At 40.2% G+C, this 24,650-nt stretch overlaps 1 protein-coding gene across 8 annotated transcripts in view; it reads left to right on the top strand.

Annotated features, from left to right (window-relative positions):
• RAF1 (Raf-1 proto-oncogene, serine/threonine kinase) overlaps positions 1-24,650 on the top strand; it is a 78,163-nt gene that overhangs the window by 36,584 nt on the left and 16,929 nt on the right. For 4 of the 8 annotated variants that reach the window (XM_057404203.1, XM_057404204.1, XM_057404200.1 and 1 more), the window contains exons 2-7: positions 16,586-16,801; positions 17,689-17,801; positions 18,854-18,956; positions 20,468-20,625; positions 21,533-21,631; positions 23,093-23,246. In XM_057404203.1, coding sequence (XP_057260186.1) covers positions 16,595-16,801; positions 17,689-17,801; positions 18,854-18,956; positions 20,468-20,625; positions 21,533-21,631; positions 23,093-23,246 — 834 coding nt within the window. In that variant the 5' untranslated portion in view covers positions 16,586-16,594. Of the gene's footprint in view, positions 1-8,964; positions 9,021-9,172; positions 9,198-16,585; positions 16,802-17,688; positions 17,802-18,853; positions 18,957-20,467; positions 20,626-21,532; positions 21,632-23,092; positions 23,247-24,650 lie in introns of those variants that run through there. The other 4 variants (XM_057404207.1, XM_057404208.1, XM_057404201.1 and 1 more) reach the window with 3 other exon arrangements.

A 24,650-nucleotide genomic window follows, 5' to 3' on the forward strand; every position in this document is an offset into this window, starting at 1 on the left:
GAGTTAATTTCAGGCAGTTTGGTTGAATCCATTCTGTGGACACCCATTTAGAATGGAAGTGGCATTAATTTGGTTTGTCTTAATGAAAATTTTCCATCAGTAAACCCTAAGACTACAAGTAATCATTAAAAAGCTATAGATCTGTCTCTATGTTCATGAAATGGCTGACTGGTTAATTTGGTAAGCAGTTTAAGCTGGGGTTATTGAATGAGAAGTGGACTAGCTGACTTGGGTTGGAGCAGTGGTGCTTTCAGAAATCTGGAATGTGTTTTTCATATGGTTTGTTGCCATACTTAATATCATCAGCACTGGACAACTTATTGTGCAACACTGCTGACTAACCTGCTTTGAAAGAGAATCTGGAAGTAGCAGAGAAAACATCTCCAAAGAAGAGATAAAACTTTGGTTTTTTTTTCAGTTGAATGCCTTTCAGTTGAATTTTCCATATTTTATTCTGTTACAACAACAAAATCTGTTCAAATTACATCTGAAGTTACTGCTGTCTCAGGGCCTGAACTTACTACAACTTATTAAAATAACTCACATTTTATAAACCACAAACATGACCCATGGAAATCATTGGTCAGCATTTCTTGGTATGCTAAATCAGCACTAGTTTCTTCGGGGACATACTCCACTCCTCCCCCCAGTTTATTTATTTGGCTAATTCACTTTTGGGAAACCAGGAGTTGGGGGAAAAAACAAGTTTTCCTTGTTTTGTGTCTTTGAAAACAAATTAAATTGGGATGATGAGACCTCTTCGTTCTAAAATTTCTGTAAGAGATGGGGACCAGAAGCTGCTTGAAAAATTACTGTATGTAAGTCTTCAATCTGTTGGTTTCAAATGCAGGAGTTGTGTTAATAAATTCACTTTTGTGTTACGAATACAGAATGTTTAAATTACTCTTATGTTCCTAATAAAGTTATGAGAGCAGATGAACTAACAAAGTCTAGTTCAATGTGTATTTGGGGCTCTGATCATGTCTGCTGCAAACATGTCTTTGTCTTCTATGACCCCTTTGGTCACTCCCCATGCCACACCTTTGTGGCACCCCTTGCTTCCCCATCTTTGCTGTTGGCTTCCTAACACCCTCCAGGTTTTGTCTCCTCCTCTTCCTCCTCCTTTCCCTCTATTCCTTTGTTGCCTGCTTACCTTCCTGGGCTGCCAGCTAGGCAAGAGGGAGGGTTTTATGTCGGCTTGGTTTCCTTGGTGGTGATGTGCTGCTGCAGCTGGCACACGAAAGGTTTGTGCTGTGGCACCCAGCTGATGATGGGAGGGCAAAGGATTCTTCCATAGCCCGTGGGAGTTTTGATGCCTGTACCTGGCTGTTGAGTTGAAATAACCTCATACATCCAAGAGCTGCAGGAGGAGAGGCAGCAGCATGGCATGACCACATAAGGCTAGTTGCCTCACAAACAAAGGAAGCATGGCTTGGTACGGTTGAATTTCCAAAACTTGTATGCAAATAGAGCTTGAAACAAATGAGTAATTCAAAAGGAAGATTGTTTTGTATGGAGTAGGTTCCTGGACCATCTTCTGACTTCAGAATGCAGAAATCTAAAGAGTGTGTAACTGTGTGAAGAGAAACAGAAGTCACCATTCTATTTCTCAGAAAAACATCAATTTATGAGAGTCAAAGTTATTCCTTATTTGGAGAAGTAGCCAAGACAGTTAAAGCAGATTAAAACTTGTGATTTAACTAAAATGTCAAGCATTTCAGCAGGATTTCAGTAAGCTCGGTGTAAGTGGCATTTGTAATGGAGCAGGTGTGTTTACGTCTGCCTTGTACCAGTTTTGTTTGCTTTTGCGTAACTGCTTATGCAAAACTCTTCAGTATTTTCTGGTACAAACTATATCCATTGTGTATTGAATAAGGTTGTGGAAACATTTTGCCAGCTCTAGAAATTAATGGGAAGACGAGTTGCTGCAACACTAGGAAATCAAGTAAAAATGCCGGCTTTATGACAAAACAAGGTATTTTAGCAACAAGCATGCATGAGCTCATGAGTTTTGAGACAGCATGATAGAACTTACTCTCTATGGGTAATCCAGATATGTATTTAGTGACATTCCTAGTTCCTCTGAAAACAAAGTCTGTTTTGGATGAGGTTCTGTGACTAATTCTCAGTGCTGTGTTGGCTCTTGCTGCGTCCTCTGGTTTTTTGTAAACAAGGGGTTTGCTTTGAAAAGCAGCTGGCACACGTTTATCCCTGTAGTGACTTGAATATTGTGTTTGTACTAGAAATGTCATCTGTTTCACACAAAGTTGATTTTGTGGCAGCAGTGTGTAGTGACCTTTTAGAGTTTAATAGAATATGGTCATCTTGTGTACTGAAATGCTGCAGTGCATATAGAAGGTGAGTATAGACAAAGCACTGTTCTTGAGTCATTTGTAAATGAGGAAAGCATTTTCATGGGAGACTTCAGAGCTAAGAATTATAAGTGACAATAAATAGAATGTTTACTTATGTGAGTATTCCTTTACTGGGGTTTTAAGTAGCATAACCAATGTGATGGATACGTGCGTTTTCCAGAGGGTTTTGCTTGCGTATAGGGTGTGACAAGCTTTTTAGAGCTAGATTTTTAACATATTAAAACTCTGGATTTGTGTAGAACAACATGGTGGCAAACACAGGGCACTGGATTTGTTTGCAGTTGCAGGTGTGTCTGGGTTCTGCTGTTTCTCCCATGCATGTTCCAGACGTATCCTGCACACTCACGTAAATGAAGCAGAGCAATAGCACAGTTAAAGCTGATTGGTTTTAACTTCAGGCAAAAGAGTTTTAGAATTGCCTTGCAAATTATCTGCGTGTGTGGTGAGTGTGGAAGCGACTCTGCCTTGTTTTCTTTGCACTATCTGAGAATCTGCACATGGGACCTGTATCTCCAGCTTCTCTGATATAAGCCCCTTTTTATGTTTGTTGTTCTTGGTTTCGTTGCTCTGTGGAATCTTTTCGCTTGCTGTGTTGTGGCTTTGCAGATGTTGAGTCGATTACGGTAGTGCTGTGGGTTTTCTCTTACTACTATGTTATGTTGCTTTGTTTCGAATTCGAGCTTACCTTGCACACTTGCTATTGGTTTGACCCTAAAATATCTCATTTCTGACAAACAGCTGACAAAAGGGCTGTTAATATTGCATTCCAATTGAAACACGTAGTATCGGTTAAGAGCAGTTGAGACATCTTGTATATTTTTAGTTCGCAAGCTGAAGGGAGGTTGCTTCACTAACTTGCAGCTGGGTGTGGTGTGGGGTTAACCATATTCATTAAAGCTGGCTCAGAGGTTTAGACTTGAAAAAATGGCTCACAGCCCCCATTATAGTATTGTTACAGACATCTTTTCACTACAGAACAAGCTAGAGTTTTGACAATGAGGGTTTTAGAAACACCAGGCTGGAGACACTAGCAAGAGGGAGGGGCAAGGTAGCATGCGTCTAGGAGAAGGATGTCTTTAATGTACTTTTATAGGGCTAACATTTGGCTATACATTGAGAAAGTTCAATATATGACTAATTGAAGTTTAGTTTCTTTTTCTGTAATGTCATTTCTTTTGCTGGTCGTTAGCTTCCAACATATGTCCCTGTCAACTCTATCAGTAATGTGTGCTAGTTTTCACATGTTCCACTTTCTGATTCTGTTCTCATTTAACTGTTTGTGCAGCCATCTGGTCATGGTTTCAATGTTTTCTAGTAGAATAGACTGGTCTTTTCAGTCTGTTCATGTGCCACAAAAGGCACTGCTCTCTCTTTACCCTTCTACTACCTGTGAAAGAGGTGAAATGTGTGTCCGCCACTGTGACTGCTTGTTGAACAAACAAGTAAGTTATCAGTCTTTGTTCTTTGTCCTGTGATTTCCCCTGTGTAGAAGAAACTACTTGTGAGATTTTACGTGAGAGTTTCTTGGTGGGACTGAAGGCAGCATAGGGAAACAGGTGAAGATATGCATTCTCCCTTGTGTTTGCATGGAATTTACCTGGGAACACAGGCCAAGAGTCCTGCACAGTAATACAGCAAATGTAGGGAGGACCATTAGACTGGAAACTTCAGCGGTGGCAGTGTTGCTGGGAAGGAAATAAACTTGTTAATCATATTTCAGTGATTTTTGAGAAAATTCAGGCTTTATTGCTCCCCCAAACCTGTTAGTTACATTGTTCCCAAATTAGTATCATAGAAAGTACAATATTTTTAGAAATCAATTGCTAATTCCAAGGTTACCATCAGGGTAATATTTCCCTTACTTTGACAATTTCTGATACGTATTTTTTCAATTCCTTCAGGTCTCACATATTTCCTAAGCCCATTAAAATAACTTTTATCAGTTCTTTATTTCTGCACTTGTAATTTTGTGTGGTTTTTTAGAACCTGTATTGTAAAAGTCATGTACTAAGTATGGCAGATGTGTCTGAACTCTCACTACTGTTGAATTTGCATGAGACCTTCATGTAGGCACTGTGCTGGGGCCACCTTGTGCAAATAAGAAACATATTTTGATTATGCCAGCACTTTCAAACTTCAAGAGAGCTAAATATGCTGATGGTAATTCAGGTTTTCTCAGAGGGGATAAAAGTACCTGTGCAAGGTGAGTGATGTCCTTCTTTTTTACAGCTTGCTTTTCCCTCCCTATTGCTCCCTCCAATACCTTTTGAAAGCTGTGTCAAATCAATACCAATCTGTAAGCATGAGCAGGCAGAAACCTGTTTGCGGTGTTGAAGATGGGAGGATACTGGTTTCCCTTGTACCTAATTAGAAAGCTGAGCAATTCCAGTCATCTGTAAGTCAAGCTCCTGGCTAAGGAGCATGAATTTCTTCTAGCAGAACCTTTCTGTCTCAGTTTGATCAGTGCTGTGGCAGTTTGAAAGGTTCATATTGTGACAGTTGTTGTCTTTATGTGGAAACAAGGATAAAAACCTATCTAGAGTTCTGGTGCTAGGGAGTTGTTGGAGTTGAGGGGGGAGCATTTGCAGAAATGGGCTAAACCAGGTTCATTGGAGGATGGCACATGTGCAGCTGCAAGAGGCTGTAGTAAGTTAAGTAGCTGCCAGAGTATGTGGTAGCCAAAAGAAACAACAAAGTGTGCAAGCCTCTAATTTTATGCTGACATTTAACAAAAAATAAACCATATTCTGAATTACATCATTCATCTGTGTTAAATGCTTTAGAAGCAAGTATAAAGCTTACCCAGGCAATAATGGCATGCTGAAACAAAGTGTTCATGTTGGAGTGATACAGTGGATTGATTTCAGCTGAAAGTGAGTTCCAGAGCTTACTCTTAGATTTCTCAAACCTTTTAAGTTGACTGTGTAACTTGTTCACTGGCAATCAGGAGGTTATAAAAAGAGAGCCAGCTGATGTTGCAATCTAAGCACAGGCCATATAGTGGAAAGACTCTCCTTTGGCATGTCCACTAGTGCTATTTTTACCTATTCCAGTAAGATCTGCCCTTGTGATGTTGAATTACAGGACAGTACCTGGAATCATTTTGTTTTATAGAAGTGCCCTATGCTCTGAAGAAATCTTTCAATAACATTGTCAGGCAGATTGACATAAAAAATTGTCTTAGATTTAAAAATACTTTTTCTTCTGTCACCCTGCCACCACAAATAATACTGCTGCTGTAACTGCAAGAGGTTCTTTCACTTCTGTTTGCGTAGTATCTGGCTGGCAGGGGGGGTCTTTTAATTTTGGTTTCCTTTGTATATTGAGTCTTTCTCAGTTTCTCCCATGGAGACTTTAAATAGACAATGTGATTGATTTTAGAGACAGGCAATTAACAGTGTAGCCCAGGATTAAGTGTAGTAGGAGGGTTTTGTCGTAACTTCTAAAAAGTCTAGCTGATTTTGATTACATTTTAAGTTGATGGCTCTTTTCACACAATAGAAAATCAATATTTCTTGCTGGGAATAGATTTCCAGCACTGCCAGTAGCAAAGTGCTGTATCTACCAGACTGATTGCAGTGAAAACTGGAGGAATCAGCAAGAATGCCATAATAGTGTAGCACTGGGCTTCAGTTGTAGAAATAGCACATCTGGAATATAACCCATGCAGATGTTTGACTGTCTGAAATGTCTCACGCTTGGGATGACCTAATCTTAAACACAGTATTGTCCAGATGGATCTTCTGAAACCATCAGTGCTTAGTATGGGAGTGACTTGTCACCACTGAAACACAAATGTAGCAGTTTGGAGCCCTGTGTGTTTCAAACTCTTGCTCTGTTGGTTTCTGCAATCAGGTGTGTATTTGTAGCAGAATATTTCAGTTTTCAAAAGCAGTGGTTTGACCCTGAAGTGTGGTCAGTGGTGCACTTCTGTGAGTTCACCTTGCAGAACACCTGCTTCCCTTGCTCCTTCTCCTGCACTCTGGAGTATCTCAGGTGGAAATCCTGCAAGTAGGCAAACTTCCTCCAGGCCAGAGTCATTTTCTTCTCCCTTGGCTTTGCCATTGTCTTAGGTGAACAATTCTCAGGTTTAATTGAATCTCACATCTGCAATAACAGCTAGTTATTTTTGTCAACTCTTTCACTTCTTAAACCCTCCTTGTTGCCAGTTCTGTTAGCAAATGATCTTGCTGATTGTTGCGTTTCATGCATCTCTTATCTGTCAAGGAAAAAAATGTGATTTTTACACCCTTACAGCTTTTACTTTTGGTGGAGGTAGAAATAATCATACCTGCTGCATTAACCCATCACGTTAGTTTTATGCTATGCCTTCTCTTTTTGGTTTTATGTGAGATTTTTTTTTTCTTCTGACCGAGCTTACAATTAAAATGCTTTAGGTTTTCAGTCTGTAAAACCTCTACCCTTCCCCATCAGTTTTCTCTCCTTTTTCTCATCTAACATTATACATCATACTGACTTTTCCCAAAGTTTGTCCCAGAGTCTTTTCAGCTCAGTTTTTAGCTCTTTTTTTTCTTCAGGAGCTGGTCTTTATGAATCTCTTGACCTCGTAGCTGAATGCGAGGACCAGAACTGCATCCCTGTTTTTATCAGGAATTGTCAATCTGGCTACTTTTAAAAGACAAAATCCCAACTCTTCCCCCCTACCCTCCCATGCCTTCCTTAGTTCCTAGGAGGATGTGGTTCTCTGGTTTTCTGCTTATTCTCATGGTTCTTATGGTGGTTTCATTCTTCCCTGTTTTACTCTGCTTCTGGCCCCCACATACTTTCTGATCATGTCACTTTTCACACCTTATTCCTCAGTAATGGAGTCTGTCAAAAATAAACAAACACCTCCTCTGCCTTGATTCAGTGGGGATTATTTCCTAAATATGCTGGTGTTGCTGACTGCTTGTCTGCTGTTAGAACCAGCTTTTCCCTGGGGTACAAAACACAGAATCCTCCTTTCTCCCCAGTCTCCCTGCTTACCTTTTTCCAAGATGGAAACAATATTCACCTTATTTATATGTCATGTTCCTAAATGTTTGTCATTGAGAAGTACACAAGTTAGTAAGTGGGGTAAATGTACAGTTCAGACTGTAAGTAGGTTTGATTTTACAGTTACTAAGTGGCTCAAGGTGGGGGTCCCAAAGCATTCTTCTGGTTTGTTAGTCTTTGGGAGTTTACTGTCTTGGGTAAAAACGTTGCAGTTCCCCACACACTATTGAGGAGAAGAGGATGCTTCTAACCAAAAGTGAGCTAACAATGTAAGATCTCTTATTTTTTTTACGTGTACTTCCTTGTATTTAATGTAAAGAAAGACAATAGGAAGCTGGGACTGTTCAGCCTGAAGAAGATAAAGCTTTTCTATGAGGGTGCTGAGGCACTGGCACAGGGTGCCCAGAGAAGCTGTGACTGCCCCATCCGTGGTAGTGTTCAAGGCCAGGTTGGACACAGGGGCTTGGAGCAAGCTGCTTTAGTGGAAGGTGTCCCTGCCTGTGGCAGGGGGTTGGAACTGTGTGAACTTTAAGGGCCCTTCCAACCTAAACCGTTCCATGATTCTATGATCCTGTCAATGTGTAAAAATACACTGATGGGAATGAAGAGGACACCAGACTCTTCTCACTAGTGCCCACTGACAGTGCAAGGGGCAGTGAGGACAAATTAAAACACATGAATCTCCATCTGAACACGGGAAAATAATTGGTTTAGCTGTGAGGGTGATCAAACACTCAAACAAGTTGCACAGAGAGGCTGTAGAATGTGTACTGGGGGTGTGTGTGCTCAAAACCCAGCCAATGTGGTCCTGGGCAGCCCAGCGTAGCCAAGCCTGCTTGAGCAGGGAGGTGGAACTAAAGGATCTTAAGAGGTCCCTTCTAGCCACAGTGACTCTGGCTGTGTTGCATCTTTTCCTTCTCTAATCATCTCTGTATGGGATTGTTTTAGGAATTGCTAAGTAAGATGGGAATTTTGGGTAAGAAGGCATTTTACCATTTACTGGCTAGTGAATGTTCTTGTGTATTTGATTTACACCTCTTTCTTGAACTAATCTGAGCTTCCAATCTTTTAATCAAGTTCCAATCTTTTAATCAAGTTCTCTTCAGCTTCCCTAGGAATTCTTCCTCTTACAGTTAGTGCTTCATGGAAGATACAGATAGCCTTCAAGGGCTTAGCTTCTGATTCCTTGCTTGGTTTGGATCCAGGTTTTGTCATAACATTTGTGAGTCAGCACGGTGTTTCTGTGTTCTCCAGTGTCTTGAGAAGAAAATATTCAACTTATACTTGATTTTACTTCAGTGAGTTTTTAGCTGTGAAAGATTTTGATGATGTTCTTGAATAAGAATGAAGTGATGTTGGGCTGGGCTGGCATTTGGTTGTCGTGCAGTCTGTCCTTACATAGTGTGTTGCATTGCACTGAAAAGTTGCATAAAATAGTGAAAGACTGGAAAGGCCTGAAAACTCGAGCAGAACTCTACTATTGATGTTAATTCACAAAGTAATTTCTTGGTTATGTATTTTGTATGTTTCACACCTGTACAAATTTGTCTTAAAATAGTAAATATCTTCTGTTTTTCTGTGTTACCTTCCACAGATGATGTACTTCATCCTTTTGTCATAGGAGTTCAGTTGCTGAAAGCAGAACTAAAGGTATAAATAACTTTCAATGGTTATCTTTCCCTTCCTCATTACCCTGCCTCATTCTTTCTTCTGAGGTCCCTGGACCTTTCCTGGGGGACAGGAAACTCTGCAGCTGAGCTTGGTGCCTGTTTTCCTTCACTGCTGCTGGAATGTCCTTTCTGTTTTTGAAAGAATTGCACAAGATTGGTACGATCCCTCCAGTTGGTTCAGTGCTTGCTTTATCCAAAGTGTATGTTTAACTGAAGCTCTTACTTTAGTCAGTCTCCCCTAAAACGGGTATTTACTTTGCAGGTGGAAAGCCCTTCTTCAGTTTAGAACTTTAGGACTTGATGTTTGCCTGTCTTCTACAAATAGCATTTGCCTTGCCACACAACTGCAGGCCTGTTGAGAATAATCCAGATTTAATGTAAACCATATCTGTGACATTATCTTACAACTGGTGGTCGTGTCCCCCTCCCCATCCCCTCCTTTTTCTGAGATTGTATCTCTGAAATAAAAAGTCTACTGTGGCACTTTATTAAATAAAGAAACCCCCACCCACACCAGAAGTGTAATTTCATGGATTATTTAGTAAAATAATGTAAGATAGCATTAAAATGAAGCATCATTTCTTTTTAGAGGCACTCAGGATAGGAAATATTTGACATAACGTAATTTTGCTTGTATACAGTCTGTAACTTCTAATTACATTCTGGTTTTATTTGCCATTTTATGCAGGTTTTTTTGCAAATACTAGTGCATAGGACACCATCAAATAAAGTTGTTAGAGCTGTTCAGGCAGCCTGTAACTGAACTACTCAAGTAGTATCGCATTAGACTTAGTTCATATGCTCAGTTATTCCCAGGTTTTTATTTATTCCCAGGTGCTATATTAGCAAATACAAGGGAGAATCTTTTGGTCTGTCTTCTCACAGAAGAGTATCTCAGTGTCCCTTCCAAACCTTTCTTGGTGCTCTTGTCCCTGCTCCCCTCATCTGTACATTGTTTCCATGCCCAGGCTCTTTGAAATGCAGTATTGACCTCCCCATGGCACTGCTGCTTCTGGCACAGAGCCCATGGTTAATAAAGTGAATTTATTAGTTTAAAGCTGCCCTGGGCGAATGCAGAGAACACCCAACTTTGGAATTAGCTGGATTACTGCATCCTGTTGTGTCTAACTGTACACATCATCTGGCACTGCCTGCTGTTTTGCAGTTCTAACAGCCAGTGTGGTATGGTTGAACCTTACAGTTAGCTTAACTAGCAGCTCCCATTAGTTACTTGAATAACCTAATCTTAGGCTGAGCTCCTTTTCAGCAAACCCGAGGTTGGTTTAAAGACTGGTATGTTCTCAGTGGTAGTGTCCTCACTGTTACTTAATTTACTACATGCAACTGAGGGAGGACAGAACCAGTAATTATTTGTGCTGAAATTCCCAGTCACTTTTGTTTAATCCTTGAGAAGTTGTGTGGGAAGGGCATTTGGTGAATTGCTGACATTTGAGTAACTTTTCCATCCTTGCTGTAAAGTGGATCAGTTCCAGGCAACTGTACGCACAGTTTGGGGCTTTCATCCCGACTTGAAACAATTCAAGCATGAGCAAGTTCAGAATGCAAATAGGCACGTGTCTGAGAATGTCTGTGCACTTGATTGAAAGACTGGGGATAAAAAAATGCTTCTCTAGAGTGTCCTATCTGTGTAATGGCAATGCACATGTAAACTCACAGCCTCACTGCCGCAGTGCAAGGTCTGCTTTAAAGATCGCTCTAAACTGGAGGATTCTGCTCTGAAGAGTTTAGTATTATAATGAAGAAACAAGAAGTCTGAGTGTGACAAGAATGTCATGTAATGGGATTCTGATCCAGTCAGATGTAAGAAAGCAGTGTTCAGTTTTTATTTCTAGTAGTGCATTTGAATTTGCCCAATTAAAAAATGAGAATGTCTTAAATAGAACTTCAGCCTTAATAGTCTTCATAATGCTGAGAGAACACACTTTGAGAGAAAGCATTGAGTGGCCACCTCTCAATAGTTATCAATTTTGATTATAAGATAAAAAATATAAGTAGCTATACTAAAAAGGTTTTACTCCATGACGTAGAGTTCTGGTGCTTTGTTAGCAAAACTTGGACAAAATGGATGTGCAGAATGTGTGTGCTTTTCGTGCTTGCCTTGGCCTGTCGTAGGTATTTCAGTGGCAATTTTCTAAACTTTGGTGTGAGTCTGTATTAACTCAGCAGCTGTGCCTGACTAAAATCTACAAAAGCTTGGAAAAACCTGCTGCATTTTCCTTTTTCCCTGAGATTGGGAAAGGGGAGGATTCGGCTTCTGTATCCCTTTGAGCTCTTTTAGCTACAAGCAGGGTGTTCAGTGCTCGCATTCCTCTAATGAAGGAGTTTGGGTTTTGTAGGGACGCTTACAGAGTTTGACCATTTGAACTTCACGTGAAAGGAAGTGGGTGACATGGCAGCAGGCTGTGTGGAAAGGACAAACCAAACAGATCTTCCCAAAAACTACTTGGGAAATGTAGCTTGGCACCATCCTAATCAAGAGAGGAGGGCAGGCATGGAGCGGCCAAAGGTGCAGATAGCTTGGTGACGAATAAATACCTACTAACCAGAGCCCAAAGTACAGTCTGCTCCAGCCAAGTAGTATGACTTGGTTTATGCTTACTAACCAATGTTTTACTCTGTTTATGCAGTTTTCTGCATCTTTTTGTGCCAGAGATGAAACTTTCTTTTAAGCCACTTTTAAAGCTTGTTTTTTTTTCTACCAGAAGTGTTCATTTTGAAATGCACCTTGGGTTTTGTTCTGTGGTGGTTTGCCTTTGTATGTGTATCTCATTAAGCATGAGTGTGACTATTAACTGTTTGCATGGATAAAAATGGTTGTGTGTGTGTTGGGAGGCGAACTGAATTTACATTTTCCTTAAAAGCTTTTGGTGTTTGCTTCAGAAATAAAGGGCAAGGCATATAAACTCTATATGGAGAGTTTAGGTTTGTATCCTGTGAACTTCCAGGCTGTTTCATTTCCACTTTCAGCATTCCTTTGGGAGACAGATTAAAATCCTTACCAGTTCAGCCTAAACACTTTTTGCTAGTCATGGAACAAGTTAAAGTATCTTTGGGCTGTGAATGAATGCTGTGAGTGGATGATCTGAGTGAATGACATCGAGGGATGTGTTACTGTGAGATGGACACATTGTATAGCCATTTTTGCTTCTGGTTTTAGCGCTTGTTCAAATGACTAGTGATCAAAATCTGTAATCTGTGCAAAAAGCTCTAATGAAAAGTGCAGTCTTGGTCACCATGGGCAGAGTACTTGTGCAAGGTGGAGGAATAGTATCAGATTATCTTTTCTGCTCACATTGACTGTTTAACATGAATGAATCAAGATCAATTTCCTGCTGGATCCACAAGAGGACTGATACACTCATACTTCTAATATCTTAAATCTTTGAATGCTGCTGTGCTGTTTTTCAGTTGTAACAGGCTGTTTGAAGGCATTTTCATGAAAGTGGAGAGTTGCTGGAAGATGTATCTTAAAGAAAAAACTTAGGAAGATGCCTGAAAACGTTCAGCTGGCGATGCATTATTTGAGCATGGCTTAAACTTAAGTCTAATATCTGGTAATGTTTCCAAAATGTGCTTGTAACTTATTTAAGGGAAGAAAACTTAGTTTTTCTGAAAGAGACAAATGAAGAATTATGTCTTTATGAAGGCATAATTGTAAAATCTTTATTTTAAAGGAAATTTCTCCTTAGAGCATATCAGACGTTTTTACTGGAGTGGATTGGTGTGGATCTTGGGAGAACTGTAGAAAATGAAATTAGTTTCAGTAAAAATGGCTTTCATCAATTTCTGACTAAAGCAAAAGACCCCAGATGAATGAGGGAATTAATCCTAGGGCACAGGTTACAGCGCACTGAGAGGTAAGCTGTGCTGTGCACATGTCTTACCTATTCAGAGGGCCAGAAGGTGGCCATGCTAACCTGTACGTTGGGAACTAGGATGTCTGTTGTCTTGTGCTGTTGTGCTTTGCTCCCTGTTCAACGTGCCAACTAGAAATCGTGTGCATGTGTGCAATATTACATTGTGTGAGGTTTTGGTAGGGATTTTTTTGTCAGTTTGAAGCTGGTCAGGTAATTGCCATGCTGATTCTCTTACCTCAGATCTTTGTCTGCAGTGAGCTGTGAGTCCAAAGGGGGGTGGTTTTGTATATATTATTACAATTTTTAAGCTTGGTTTCTTTACACTTGAGGGCAGGGGAAAGATGTCATTCAGTCGCAAATTACTTCTTAAGAAGAAGTTTTTACTACTATCTCTGTTCTTTCATGGTAATAATTTGGAGTAAGAACAGTGACTAGAGTTGGGGAGTGAGCATGGCCGGTAGCTGCCCATGAGGTATCAGACTTGAAATGCTCTTGAGTAGACTCTTGGCCTGAGTGAAGAGGTATTGCCGAGGGCCTGGAGCCTCCTGTCATCCCAGATGAGGGTTGCCTCTGAATAACTGCAAAAGTCAGCAGCAGGACAGTTGATTGCTGATGTTTCTTCAACAAGCTCCACCTTCCCAACTGCATGTCCTTGTACCATGGATGCCAAGAGCAGGTTTAGCAGCTTTTCATCATGGGTTCCCTGTCTCTCCCCAGGAGACTGCAAGTATCTTTTAGCCTTCCCTTTATTTTCCCCTACCCCTCCAGCCTCAGGCTGCTTGCAGGTTTTGTCCACTCCAGGCCACATCTGGTTTGTCTTCTACCTTCAGTGTAGCTCCTTCTTGAGGTGTGTGAACAGAGCCCATTAGCCTTCAGTTCAGGCAGGAAGGAAAGCTAAGGGTGGCATATGCTACATTTGCTTGCCGAGTTGAGGAGGTGCTTTCATTTTCTAGAAAGGGAGCTCTCAACATCCGAGAATGAACTCAAGCTGCCAGGAATACCGTCAATAGCTCCAGCCAAACAGAGGGCAAAAATGCACTGATGAAGTGTGGTGGCAAGAGAGAGCAGGGCGTTGCTGGGAGAGAGGATAATGCCACATGTACACAGTCCTGAGAATATCCAGCACCTCCTTGAGGCAAAGATCCTAGGAAAGAGAAGGATGCAAATGCATAATCCCAGATACGACTGACATTTGTATTGTACAGAAGGCTGACAGAAGTCTGCCTGTGTGTACAACAACCTCAGACTGTGTTTCTGTGATCTTCTGGAGCATGCTGTTCTACATTATGCAGCAGGCTTTTCATACTTGGAGCAGGGAAGTACCTCTTTTGGTATGAAACTTTGCTTTTGCCAGGGTGCAGTTTTGCATTTTTTGGTCGTTTCCTGTTTTCTCTTGGATTTTTATGGAGATGTTGGCAGCATGGCTGTAACGTTAGCATGTTGTTAACTTAGGTCGGCAGTGACTGCAAGGAGGGTTTTGATTGTTGCCCTGCTGCTCCTTATCTCAAATAGTTCAGTAGAGCAATCCAGTTGAGCTCCTCTTGGTTTCTCTCATGTATTATCTAGAAGGGTGAAATGAAGTAGGGTTCCCCATAGAGAGCACATTAAGAGGGGGAAAGAGAACAAGCTGTCTGGGTTTTATCTTACCCTCTTATTGAACAGTTTATCTCCACTCTGCTTTTATTATTGCCATCTAAGTAGTTACACACTTACCTGTCCATATGCAGAATATGGTTGTTGCAGCTGTATATAACTTTTTCACCTCTCTGACTGCTGACAGGAAGGCAATGCATATGAATTGTGAGTTGGTTGTAGTTGCTTGTGCATGCTGAGCTCAGTTGTACCCCAAAATCTGTTCTCCCCACCTCCATCCTTTTTTCAGAATGTCTCTGGGTCTTCCCATTCTCTGCTCCCTTTTTATATCAAATGTAAGACCATTGTCATTCATGTGCTGTGGATTTAAACCCATCATTTCCAATTATCTAAATCCTATTAGATTTTGAGATTGGGTTTTGACCCTTTGGACAACTGGACTTGCACAAATGATGGCATTGATGTGGAAATGACAGCAACTGGCAGGAGGGAGGGAGAGGATAGGCATGTTCATACTGTATCTGTTGTCAGTGAAAGAAATGTTGATGAAGGGACCCAAAGATCCCATTGTAGCAGAGTGTCAGAGGCCCAGAGTCCTACTGCTGCAGTTTGCATGGGATGGTAGGTGTTTGATGTAACACAAACCTTTCTCTTGAAGCTTGTTGGTACATGTTTCCTTTATAGCAACTACTCAGATCAGGGTTTAGGTCTGTAGCAGTGTTAAGGACTTAAAATCTAACTAAGGCTTTTGGAGTTCTGCTGTGAGTGAAAAACACTGACATTGAAAGTTTATCCTTCTGGGCATCCCAGACTGGGCATTTCACACTAGTGGAGTTTTTTTCCCCCCATGAATTCCATTACTTTAGCTCTTCAGCTGTAACAAACACCATCTTTTTGCTGACATAAGCAGAGGAGCTCCTTTTTTTTTCCTTGGCATGGGTATCACACAGAAGGGCATGTGGAAGTGAATTGGAGGATTCAAATCATTTACAACAAAGGAGGTACAGGACCACACATGAAATGGGTTTAATAGATACTGATAGGTGCTCAGTGAAGGAGTGTTTGGTGTTATGTACTAGATGAAGTTCTTAGTGATTTCAGGGGAACAGTGTAGGGCTTTCAGTGTAAGCCCTTTCTGTACCATAAGGATTGCTTGGAAGACCTTTGTTTTGGCATTTCCTGACTGGTTTGCTTTTTGACTTTGCAGCTTTAATATGACTTTCTTTCCCTTTCATAGTGGTGATCAAGAATACAGGTGATGTGCACAACCACTGAGGGTTAATTTGGAAACCATCTACTAACCTGGCAAAAATGTGCACTTGCACTGTGTAGTTTTGAACATCAGTTTCTCAGAGGTTCATAGAAGGATGCAGTTTTATGGAGGAAATAAACCATCATCTTATTTTCACTGTTCCTTAGTCTTTCTTTTCCTTTTTAAAAGCTTGGCAATGAATCTGGCTACTTGGAAATCTAGCAAGAAGTACATTTCACTGTTCAAAACTGTTTCAGACTTTGTTTTTGGTTAGTTTAGGACAAGATGCATCTGGGATAAAAAATGCACTGATACCTTTTTTTTTCATCCCTGAGCGTGCAAAGCTGGTCCTGTGTGCTTATCTGGAAGCATGCTTTTTATTCCAGTTCCTGTTTGGCCTCTCTTTCTTAACAGTACAGTCTCTGCTAATGCTTGTGTGCCCTATCTGGCTTACAGGACTCTTCTTTTGGCCTGCAGCTAGCATCTAGCCACCTGGCTGAAAGCCCCTCAGGCGCTGGTTACCTAAATTAACATGATGGCAAACTGCTCTGTGACACCAGGGATGCAGTGAGAGGAATTGCACATGAATCTGTGATCTGTTCGTGTTCAGAAAGTCAAGTGCTTTCAAGACTCAGGCTATGCAGCTGTGGGTGAGCTGTACCGTGTATGTGTAGGTTGATCATGTCACAAGGCAGAAGGCAGTGCAGTTTTCAGATGCTTTCAAAAGAGGCTGTGAGGTCTGTTGTCTCAGGAGGAGACAGTGCCACTTTATAGTGAAGGATATTGCCCTTTTCCCTGACTCTCTCAATTTTTGTTTCTTAGACCGCACCGATGGAGCACATTCAGGGAGCTTGGAAAACTATCAGTAATGGTTTTGGACTCAAGGATTCTGTCTTTGATGGCCCAAACTGTATTTCACCAACTATCGTCCAGCAGTTTGGTTATCAACGCCGGGCATCTGATGATGGCAAAATATCAGATACTTCCAAAACTAGTAATACTATTCGTGTTTTCTTGCCCAACAAGCAGCGCACAGTGGTAAGTCTGCATTACCTTAACATAAGAAATGTTGTACTGTTCCCATTGCTAACACTGTGGTGTGTATCTGGCAAGAGAAATGCCAAGCTTCACTAAAGGTCTTTATTGGGATTAAGTGTGTTGTAATCGGTTTGTTAATTCTAGAGGATATATTTTGAAAGCAGTGTATATGTATTTTGAGAACTTGTATTTCTCTACCTTAGTGCTATATTTTTCCTATATACATTAGTAAGATGCTTTGCTTACATATTTAACATTAAAAGACAGTAGTTGGCTGACCTAAGCCTGTATGAAGTAAAGCATGTAGTCATTTCTGTCAGTTTTCTTCCCTTGGATGACTACAGTGAAGTATGGTAGTTAAAGCTGAAGTGAAACTTCTTGAAGGCACACTTCTATTTGATTTCTTGGAGCTGAGTGTACTAATAATAGTGTCATCAGAGTTCCCTGAAACATAAATGAAGCCTTTTTTCTACACTTAGGTAACTATATGCCTTGATTTCTATTGCTTTTATAGGTTACCTGCTTGTATGAGAGAATGTATATGTATAAAATCCCAGAAACTTAATATTGTAAGAAATTGGAGAGTTATAGAATGGTTTCAAAACTTCCCTTGCAGTAGCTGGGTACATGGCAGGAAACATGCCTGCCTGGCTGGTTGGCTCAATGTGCAGCAAGTTCAACTGGAAGGCACAGCAGTCTGTTACATCATGGTTACAAGTAGTTTTTATTACTCTGTTAACTTCAGAAGTGAACAGCTCTGCAGTTTTACTGCAGCTTCTACACAAAGGAGAAGAAAAAGATTCTTTTGTGCCCCCCCCCAAAAAAAAAAAAAATTTTAACCAAGTTCTGCAATCACTGACTGCATTTTCTCTTTCCCTTGGTCACAGGTGAATGTGCGGAATGGGATGACCTTACATGACTGCCTTATGAAGGCACTTAAAGTCAGAGGTCTGCAGCCAGAATGCTGCGCAGTTTTTCGACTCCTTACTGAACCAAAAGGGTAAGAGTCTGGAATGTTATATGGGAAACTTCCAGTTAGAGAATGTCAAAACCTTGAGTTTAGAATAGCAGCAATAATGGTTTCTTCCTTCTCTCATGCTAGTTTCTTTTAAAAGCAGTTTGGTTGTGAACACTGTCATGTTGCTTTCTTTGCCCTCCTCGAAGGTAGATCCTTCAGCTTCCTGGGTATTAAAAATCTTACCTTTGCTTTAAAGCTAAATATTAGAAATGTTTAAAATTGAGGGGTGCACTCTTACAGAGGCTTTTGGCATACTCCATATTAAATGATTGTGATATCCCTTCGTATTTTGAAGTATTTGGATATTTCTCCCCTACATTTGTAGTTGGCAAATTTCAGTGCTAGTGATTCTTAGCCAATTTAAATGAACATCTCCTCTGTGTGCTCAGTTTTAAGGCTCTACATTCCTCTACAACTTTTCAATGTTTGGATTTAAATCTCACTTCCGGTATTCCTTATTTTTTGTAGGACCGGGGATGCTGCTATTAAATACCAAATGATTCTTTTACAAGCTGAGGGAGTGAAGGTATCTCATGGAGTTAATACATTTAACTTCACACCTCGTAAGGCTTGGGCTTAATGCTCTTTTAAGTCTCAGTCATGAGGCAGTCATTTGTGGGTTTACATCTCTATGTAACAGAGTCCATTCTGGGGTCACCAGTAACTTTAGTGCTGAAGCACATAATATGGCTTTCATGTCACTAAGTCTGTCATTCATAATTTCTTATGTTTTGTTTGTAAGGATATTTCTGTGACTATTACAGCTCCTAGGTGTCTTACTTCAAATAATCTATATAGCTAAATGACTTACATGTTAAAAAAGACACAGAGAAAGAGGTGAATTGCTATGTTTTTGAAGTTGCTTCTAATCTGTAAGTGAAAGAGACTGAAACAGAGCTCACTATAAGAAGTTAGCCACGCTTTTCTGTATTTGTTTTCAGTTTACTCAAGAAAACTCACAAACACAGATCATGGCTTAGGCCACACTTCTTAACTCCTCAGTAATTTTGTTGCCCCTATTTTCTCTCTTTCAGAAAAAAGGTGCGTTTGGATTGGAATACAGATGCTGCCTCCTTGATTGGAGAGGAGCTGCAAGTGGACTTTCTTGATCATGTTCCACTCACTACACATAATTTTGTAAGCCTCTCCTTTTCTGCATGTTGATGTAATTTGTAACAACTGAACCACATATGCTGTCAAGGTCGTGCTAGGCCTTGGGTATCTTTTGGCTCGCTAAACACAGGAGGAATTTTGAAAGTGATGGCTTGATTCATTCACCCCTACTCCCACAGATTAGATTGGTTAAATATCAGTTTGTAACGAAACGCCAGAATTCTGTTCATATTTACTGATCCCCAGGTGTCAGAGACCTTGAAAGCTCACATTATGCATGTTCTTCAAAAGTCTAACCATTGCCATTTTAATTTTAGATGTGTATATTTTTGTAACTGTCATATTAAGATCTCATGTCTTTATAGTCAGGGAGAAAACTTGCATTTTCAGTCTCTTGCTCAGCAGTCAGAGAAGGCTGGATGGGTTTGGCTGTTGTAATGGCACTGAATATATGAGGGTGCTGATAGTTCTGCAAGGTCATGACATTGTTTTGTGAGCTAATGCTACCTTGTAATTTGGCAGTGTTTTTTTGTGAAAGAAAGACTTCAGATTTGTAATTCCTTCTCAAAAAGTGATTATTTGCTCAGTATAGATCGAATGAATAGAGGTGGTGGTGGGTTTGGTTATTTTTCACAAAGAGATAATGCCTCTTAACAATTTTATCTTGCATTATGTTGTTCTCCCTGGGAAACAACTGTATTCCTCTTTCTAGCCTTTTTGTTGTTTAATCCCAGAAATGTATTGTCCCAAGTGGAAAACCATAAAGATTGTAATTTACATCCATCAGAAAGGTCAAGATTGATTTACAAAACCTGAAAGTAGCTTTGCTTCTATTTTACTTCCTCAGAGAACTGCAAATAAAACTGTCTGCAGTTGCTTATCAGAAAACTGGTATTTTTCTCCAGAGCTGGAATAAGCTCAAACTTCAAGTTTTCCTCCACTGTATGCTCTGGAGGATGAAACCCTTTGGTTCTTTTTAATCTTTCTGTCACATTTCAGAAGCTTTAGCAAAATGTTAAATGCCATTTAAAGGAGGAGAATTTCCTTAAACTGTTTAATTTATGAAGGAATTTGTTTCTTATGCAAGGGGTGTTGGTTAGTCATAGACATGCAACAAGCATTTTGACTAATAAAGAAACCAATGAGGTGCTCCTTGCAATCTGATCCTCCTTCATCTCCTTGGCGATACTAAAAAAACAATAAAAGACCCAGTTCCTGGCCTACCCAGCTTTGTTGCCTTACCCAGCACAAACTGGTGCTTTTTGAACTAGACAGAACCTTTTTCCCCTTTAAATAGTCATGTAAAGAAAGCCCAAAGTGTTTGTAACCTTTCCAGGTTTCCAGTCAAACTGGAAATATAGGCAAGAATTCTCAAGCATGGGTTTGACTTCAGTAGCACTGTGGGGGCACTGATAACATTTTACTTGTGGTGTTTATTTATGTCAAGCTCTGAAGATTTATTTATGTCAAGCTCTGAAGATACTCACCTTGGCTAAAGAAGAGAAGCTGGATTAATCATTTAATGTGTTTTCTAGGCTCGGAAGACCTTTCTAAAGCTTGCTTTCTGTGACATCTGCCAGAAGTTCCTGCTAAATGGGTTTCGGTGTCAGACATGTGGCTATAAATTCCATGAACACTGCAGCACTAAAGTCCCAACCATGTGTGTCGACTGGAGCAATATCAGGCAACTCTTGTAAGGACTGTTCCTTTTTCATAGCCACAGCAATTCTCTGTGACAGACAAGCATTGGGTTTTTTACTCTTCCGTTATAGAGTTAAATTGGAATTGTTGGGAAGTGGAGTCACTTTCATCAATCTACAGAACTTGTGTATTGATTTCATAAAACAGCCAGCAATGATTGTCTGTTCCCAGGTGAAGAAGGCCATTTAGATTAAATGCATTTTGCTCTTGCTGTAATCTTTAATATTCTGGGAGAAGCAAACAAGATCATGAATGAGCAGGCAGTTGCTATGATTCCCTCTGTTTCAAGAAAATAATAGTGATTCCTCCTGCGTAACACCTTTTTAGAAGAAAAAAGGCACAATTCAGTTGGACTTTAGCTGTTGGAAGCATGAGTGTTCAGAACTACCACAACTTTTGACACCCTGTTGAAAATGCATGAATGGTGAGAAAACTCATGAAGGATAATACTTTCCTAATGTTGATTAGAAAAAGTTGAAGATCATTATGTTAGAAGAAGTCCTATTATGCAAAAGTGTTAAAATCTATAGTTGGCCTTATGATGGGCCTTAGTGATTGTACTACAACTAAACTTGATCGTACAGTTACACATTTTCTGATGCTGATGAGTTAGACTGTAGGATGACTTGTGCCACTTGGTGCTACCTAGGTTTAATAGAACGTAAAAAATTTTGTATCTTCAGTTTAGAAAGAACACAATGAAATTTTCTTGGGGAGTCTGAAGACCTAGTTTTTAATCATGCCATACACAGCAGAAAAACACTATGTAAAGATAAGGATGTGTTCATCAAGTTCATTGTGCTGGAAAGAAACAGCCCTTTACATTGTCAGCTTTAAAGAGCATTGTACAGGAGGTAGTGTAGCAGTTGAAATTGTAATTGTTTCTGTTGATATTTCAGATTGTTCCCAAATTCAAATATCAGTGACAGTGGTGTCCCTGCACTACCTCCCTTGACAATGAGACGGATGCGGGAGTCTGTCTCCCGGATACCTGTTAGGTAAGCTAGTATTTCCTGTCATTTCTGGTTTGGGAAATACAATTTTTTTAAAAGCAAAAAACCAAAATGCCCCAACTCCTCAAAACTAGAACCATCTCATAGAAAGTTGGGATAAATGTGCAAGAAGGCAACACCACTTCATCACAGATAACATGTAGTGTCCTTTCTTGTTCTTATATTCAAGCAAAACACTGATTTGGAGTTTGATCTTTTTAATTTTGAATCTTAAGACTTTAAGGGAGGGTATTAAAGGTTTTCTGGAGACCTTTGTTTTCCTTCCTAAGCAATTCAAGGCTCCCTCTGGTATTTTCATTGATTTTATTTTATCTGATTAGGTAGTACACATGTAAAGGCATGTGACTCATTTTGCATGGCTGGCATACGTCAACTAAAAGAAGGTTCCAATGTTATGGTGGCAGATGAAAGTTTAAAGAGAGAACAGTGGAAACTGAAAATATGCTCCTCTAAAAGAAAAATCTGAGACCTAAAAAGAGTGTGCCTGTAGTTTTAAATGCTAGACTAAAACCTGCTTTCCTTTCAGAGATGCCTGACTTCTGAGCCTAATTTGTGCCTGTATTTTTCCCTTGAAATTCTAGAGGCTGCAGAGGGCAGGCCATCTCTTGTTTTCCCTACATCCCTTTGAAAGTCTTGGCCTATTCAGGAATGAGGCACAGAGCACGTAGCTGACTTGCAAATGGTTCTATATATTCATTTATTTATTTTTTTAGTAGCAAATACATCAGGAATTGATCTTATGTTATCTTTGCCATCCTACTCTCTTTCCAGTGTTGCTGAACAATGACTGTTAACTTGATAGGGTTTTAAGCTTTTTGTGATGGCTGGCTGATTCCAGTTAGGATACTTGCGTGATTTGGGATACATAAAGTATGAATGACCTTAGCTGTGATTTATAGCTCTTTGTTGAACTGGATTTTAGTGTTGGCCTCCTTTTAACCGATATTGGGTTTCATGACTTCCTTGCTGGCTGTTCTCTGCGAACCATTGAACAGTCTTGCAAAGCTTTGCAAATTCAGGGCTTAGCAGTAAAAACAGCTCTTAAGCTATGCACTGAACAGGTTTGAAATGAGCAGTTTGTCTAGATTTCACAAACCTGAATTAATCTAACAGAGCCAGTATTTTATCAGTATGTTGAATGTGATTTGATGGGGATTGAGCTGAGCTGTGGCAAAATTCATAACAGCAGAAATAGACTTACATTAAACACACTAGATAAGTGTGTGAGCTGACAGGATCTTCAAGTTTTCTCATTTATTTTCTAACTTAAACTGGGAATGGGTCAGCTGACCAAATAGTGTAGTTGGTGTGCAAGTCCCAGCTTTTTCTGTGCTTGGAATTCTGTGTATGTTGCTTTTGGACAGGTGACATTGAACAGTATGATTCAGTTGTTAGAGGGGGAAAAAAATAACCACAACTTTCCCATTTTCTCTCTTTCCTTCTCAGTTCCCAGCACAGGTATTCTACACCTCATGCCTTCACCTTCAACACAACAAATCCTTCCTCTGAGGGTTCTCTTTCCCAAAGACAGCGATCTACGTCCACACCAAATGTCCATATGGTTAGCACTACAATGCCTGTAGACAGCAGGATAATAGAGGTAATGCTGATGGGGAGGGAATAGCTGAAATTTGAACTAGAATTGTGACTGGCCATGTAATAGTCACTGGTTGGGTTTTCTTCTTTGCTTTTGGTCATTACTGCTCGCCTTGGCTGAGTGCTGAAGAAGATACGTGGCACATTTGCATAGAAAGCTGATAGTTCACTCTTAGTCTTTATATACTTTTGCTGAAGTTCTAGGTAGGTTTTGGGGGCCTGTGAAGATGTGGGGGAGCTTAACAATAAAGTTTCACAGAGCTGAAAAGAAAACAAGCTCAGTTTTGCTGAAGAAATGCTTATTAGGCATATATAAAAACGTTCTTCCAAACTTGCAAATCTGGATGTGTTGGGAGCTGGTGTTTATTTTCAGTCAGACTACAAGTACTGTAAGTCTGGATGTAGTTCTCGGAGTTGGAATACTCGAGTCAAAACTTTCTTGCAATATGTTTTGTGTTATATCTGAATGGAATGAACAGTGATTCTGGGCTTGTGTGCTAAAGCCATCTGTATCTCAGAACGTTTTTCTGCTGTTACTTGCTTTCAAGCACCTCTTTCCTTTTTCTTCTGTACCTTAACCTGGCAGTAGTGCGAGACAGCTCTTTGAAGTCAGGCCTAAAGTGGTTGGGGTTTGTTTTGTGATGATAAAATAAGGGAGTGGTGTGCTGGAAAGGTTTGCAGAAAGAAGTGCTGAACTGCAAGACTTCAGAGAGGTTTGTTGGGTTTTTTTTTGCTCTGGAATAGTTTAAAAACTGTTTAGGCCAAGCAAAAGCCTTTGACTGCCAAGTTTACTTGCATCTTCAGCTGGTAGTTTATAGGCTTCTCTGAAATGGCCTGGAGAACTCCTCTGGATGTTTCAGCTGAAGAAAAGTTTACTGCAGCCCAGTAAAGTTGTTTTGGTGAGAAGCTTTGTGTCAGCTGGGCTTTATGGGGAAAGGTATTCTCCTTTCTGTTTGGTTTTCTTAGGCTTACAGTCTTTTCTACAGCTTCAGAAGCGTGGCTGACCAGCTTTAATGCATGAAAAATAATGAAGCAGTCAGGAAAGAGAATATGAATTATTGAACTTTCTAGTCTGATGAGCCTTTAAATAGACATTGCTTGCTTTATGCTTTATGCATAGCAGTAGAAACAGAACTGCTTTCAGTTCTGGCTCCTCATCATGTCAGAGGGACTGAATAAAAATCACTGCCATGTCTTAAAGGCAGTAGCTGCTTTTCCAAAGGGCTTCAAAGACTGAAAAAGTTAAAAACCTCCCAAACACCACAGAAGGTAGTGGAGACCTTCTAATATGACATGAGAAAGACCACTCTAATAAAGTGGTTTACCAAAGGATAGATACTAGTGAACTTTTGGGTTTCAATGGGAATACTTCAAAGTTTTACTGCGCTTAATGATCATCTGTCATCAG

Source organism: Pezoporus wallicus, unplaced genomic scaffold (genome assembly GCF_028554395.1).
Source record: "Pezoporus wallicus isolate ANWC-B61680 ecotype Strahan unplaced genomic scaffold, APGP_CSIRO_Pwel_v1 contig_5935, whole genome shotgun sequence".
Taxonomy (NCBI): domain Eukaryota; kingdom Metazoa; phylum Chordata; class Aves; order Psittaciformes; family Psittacidae; genus Pezoporus; species Pezoporus wallicus.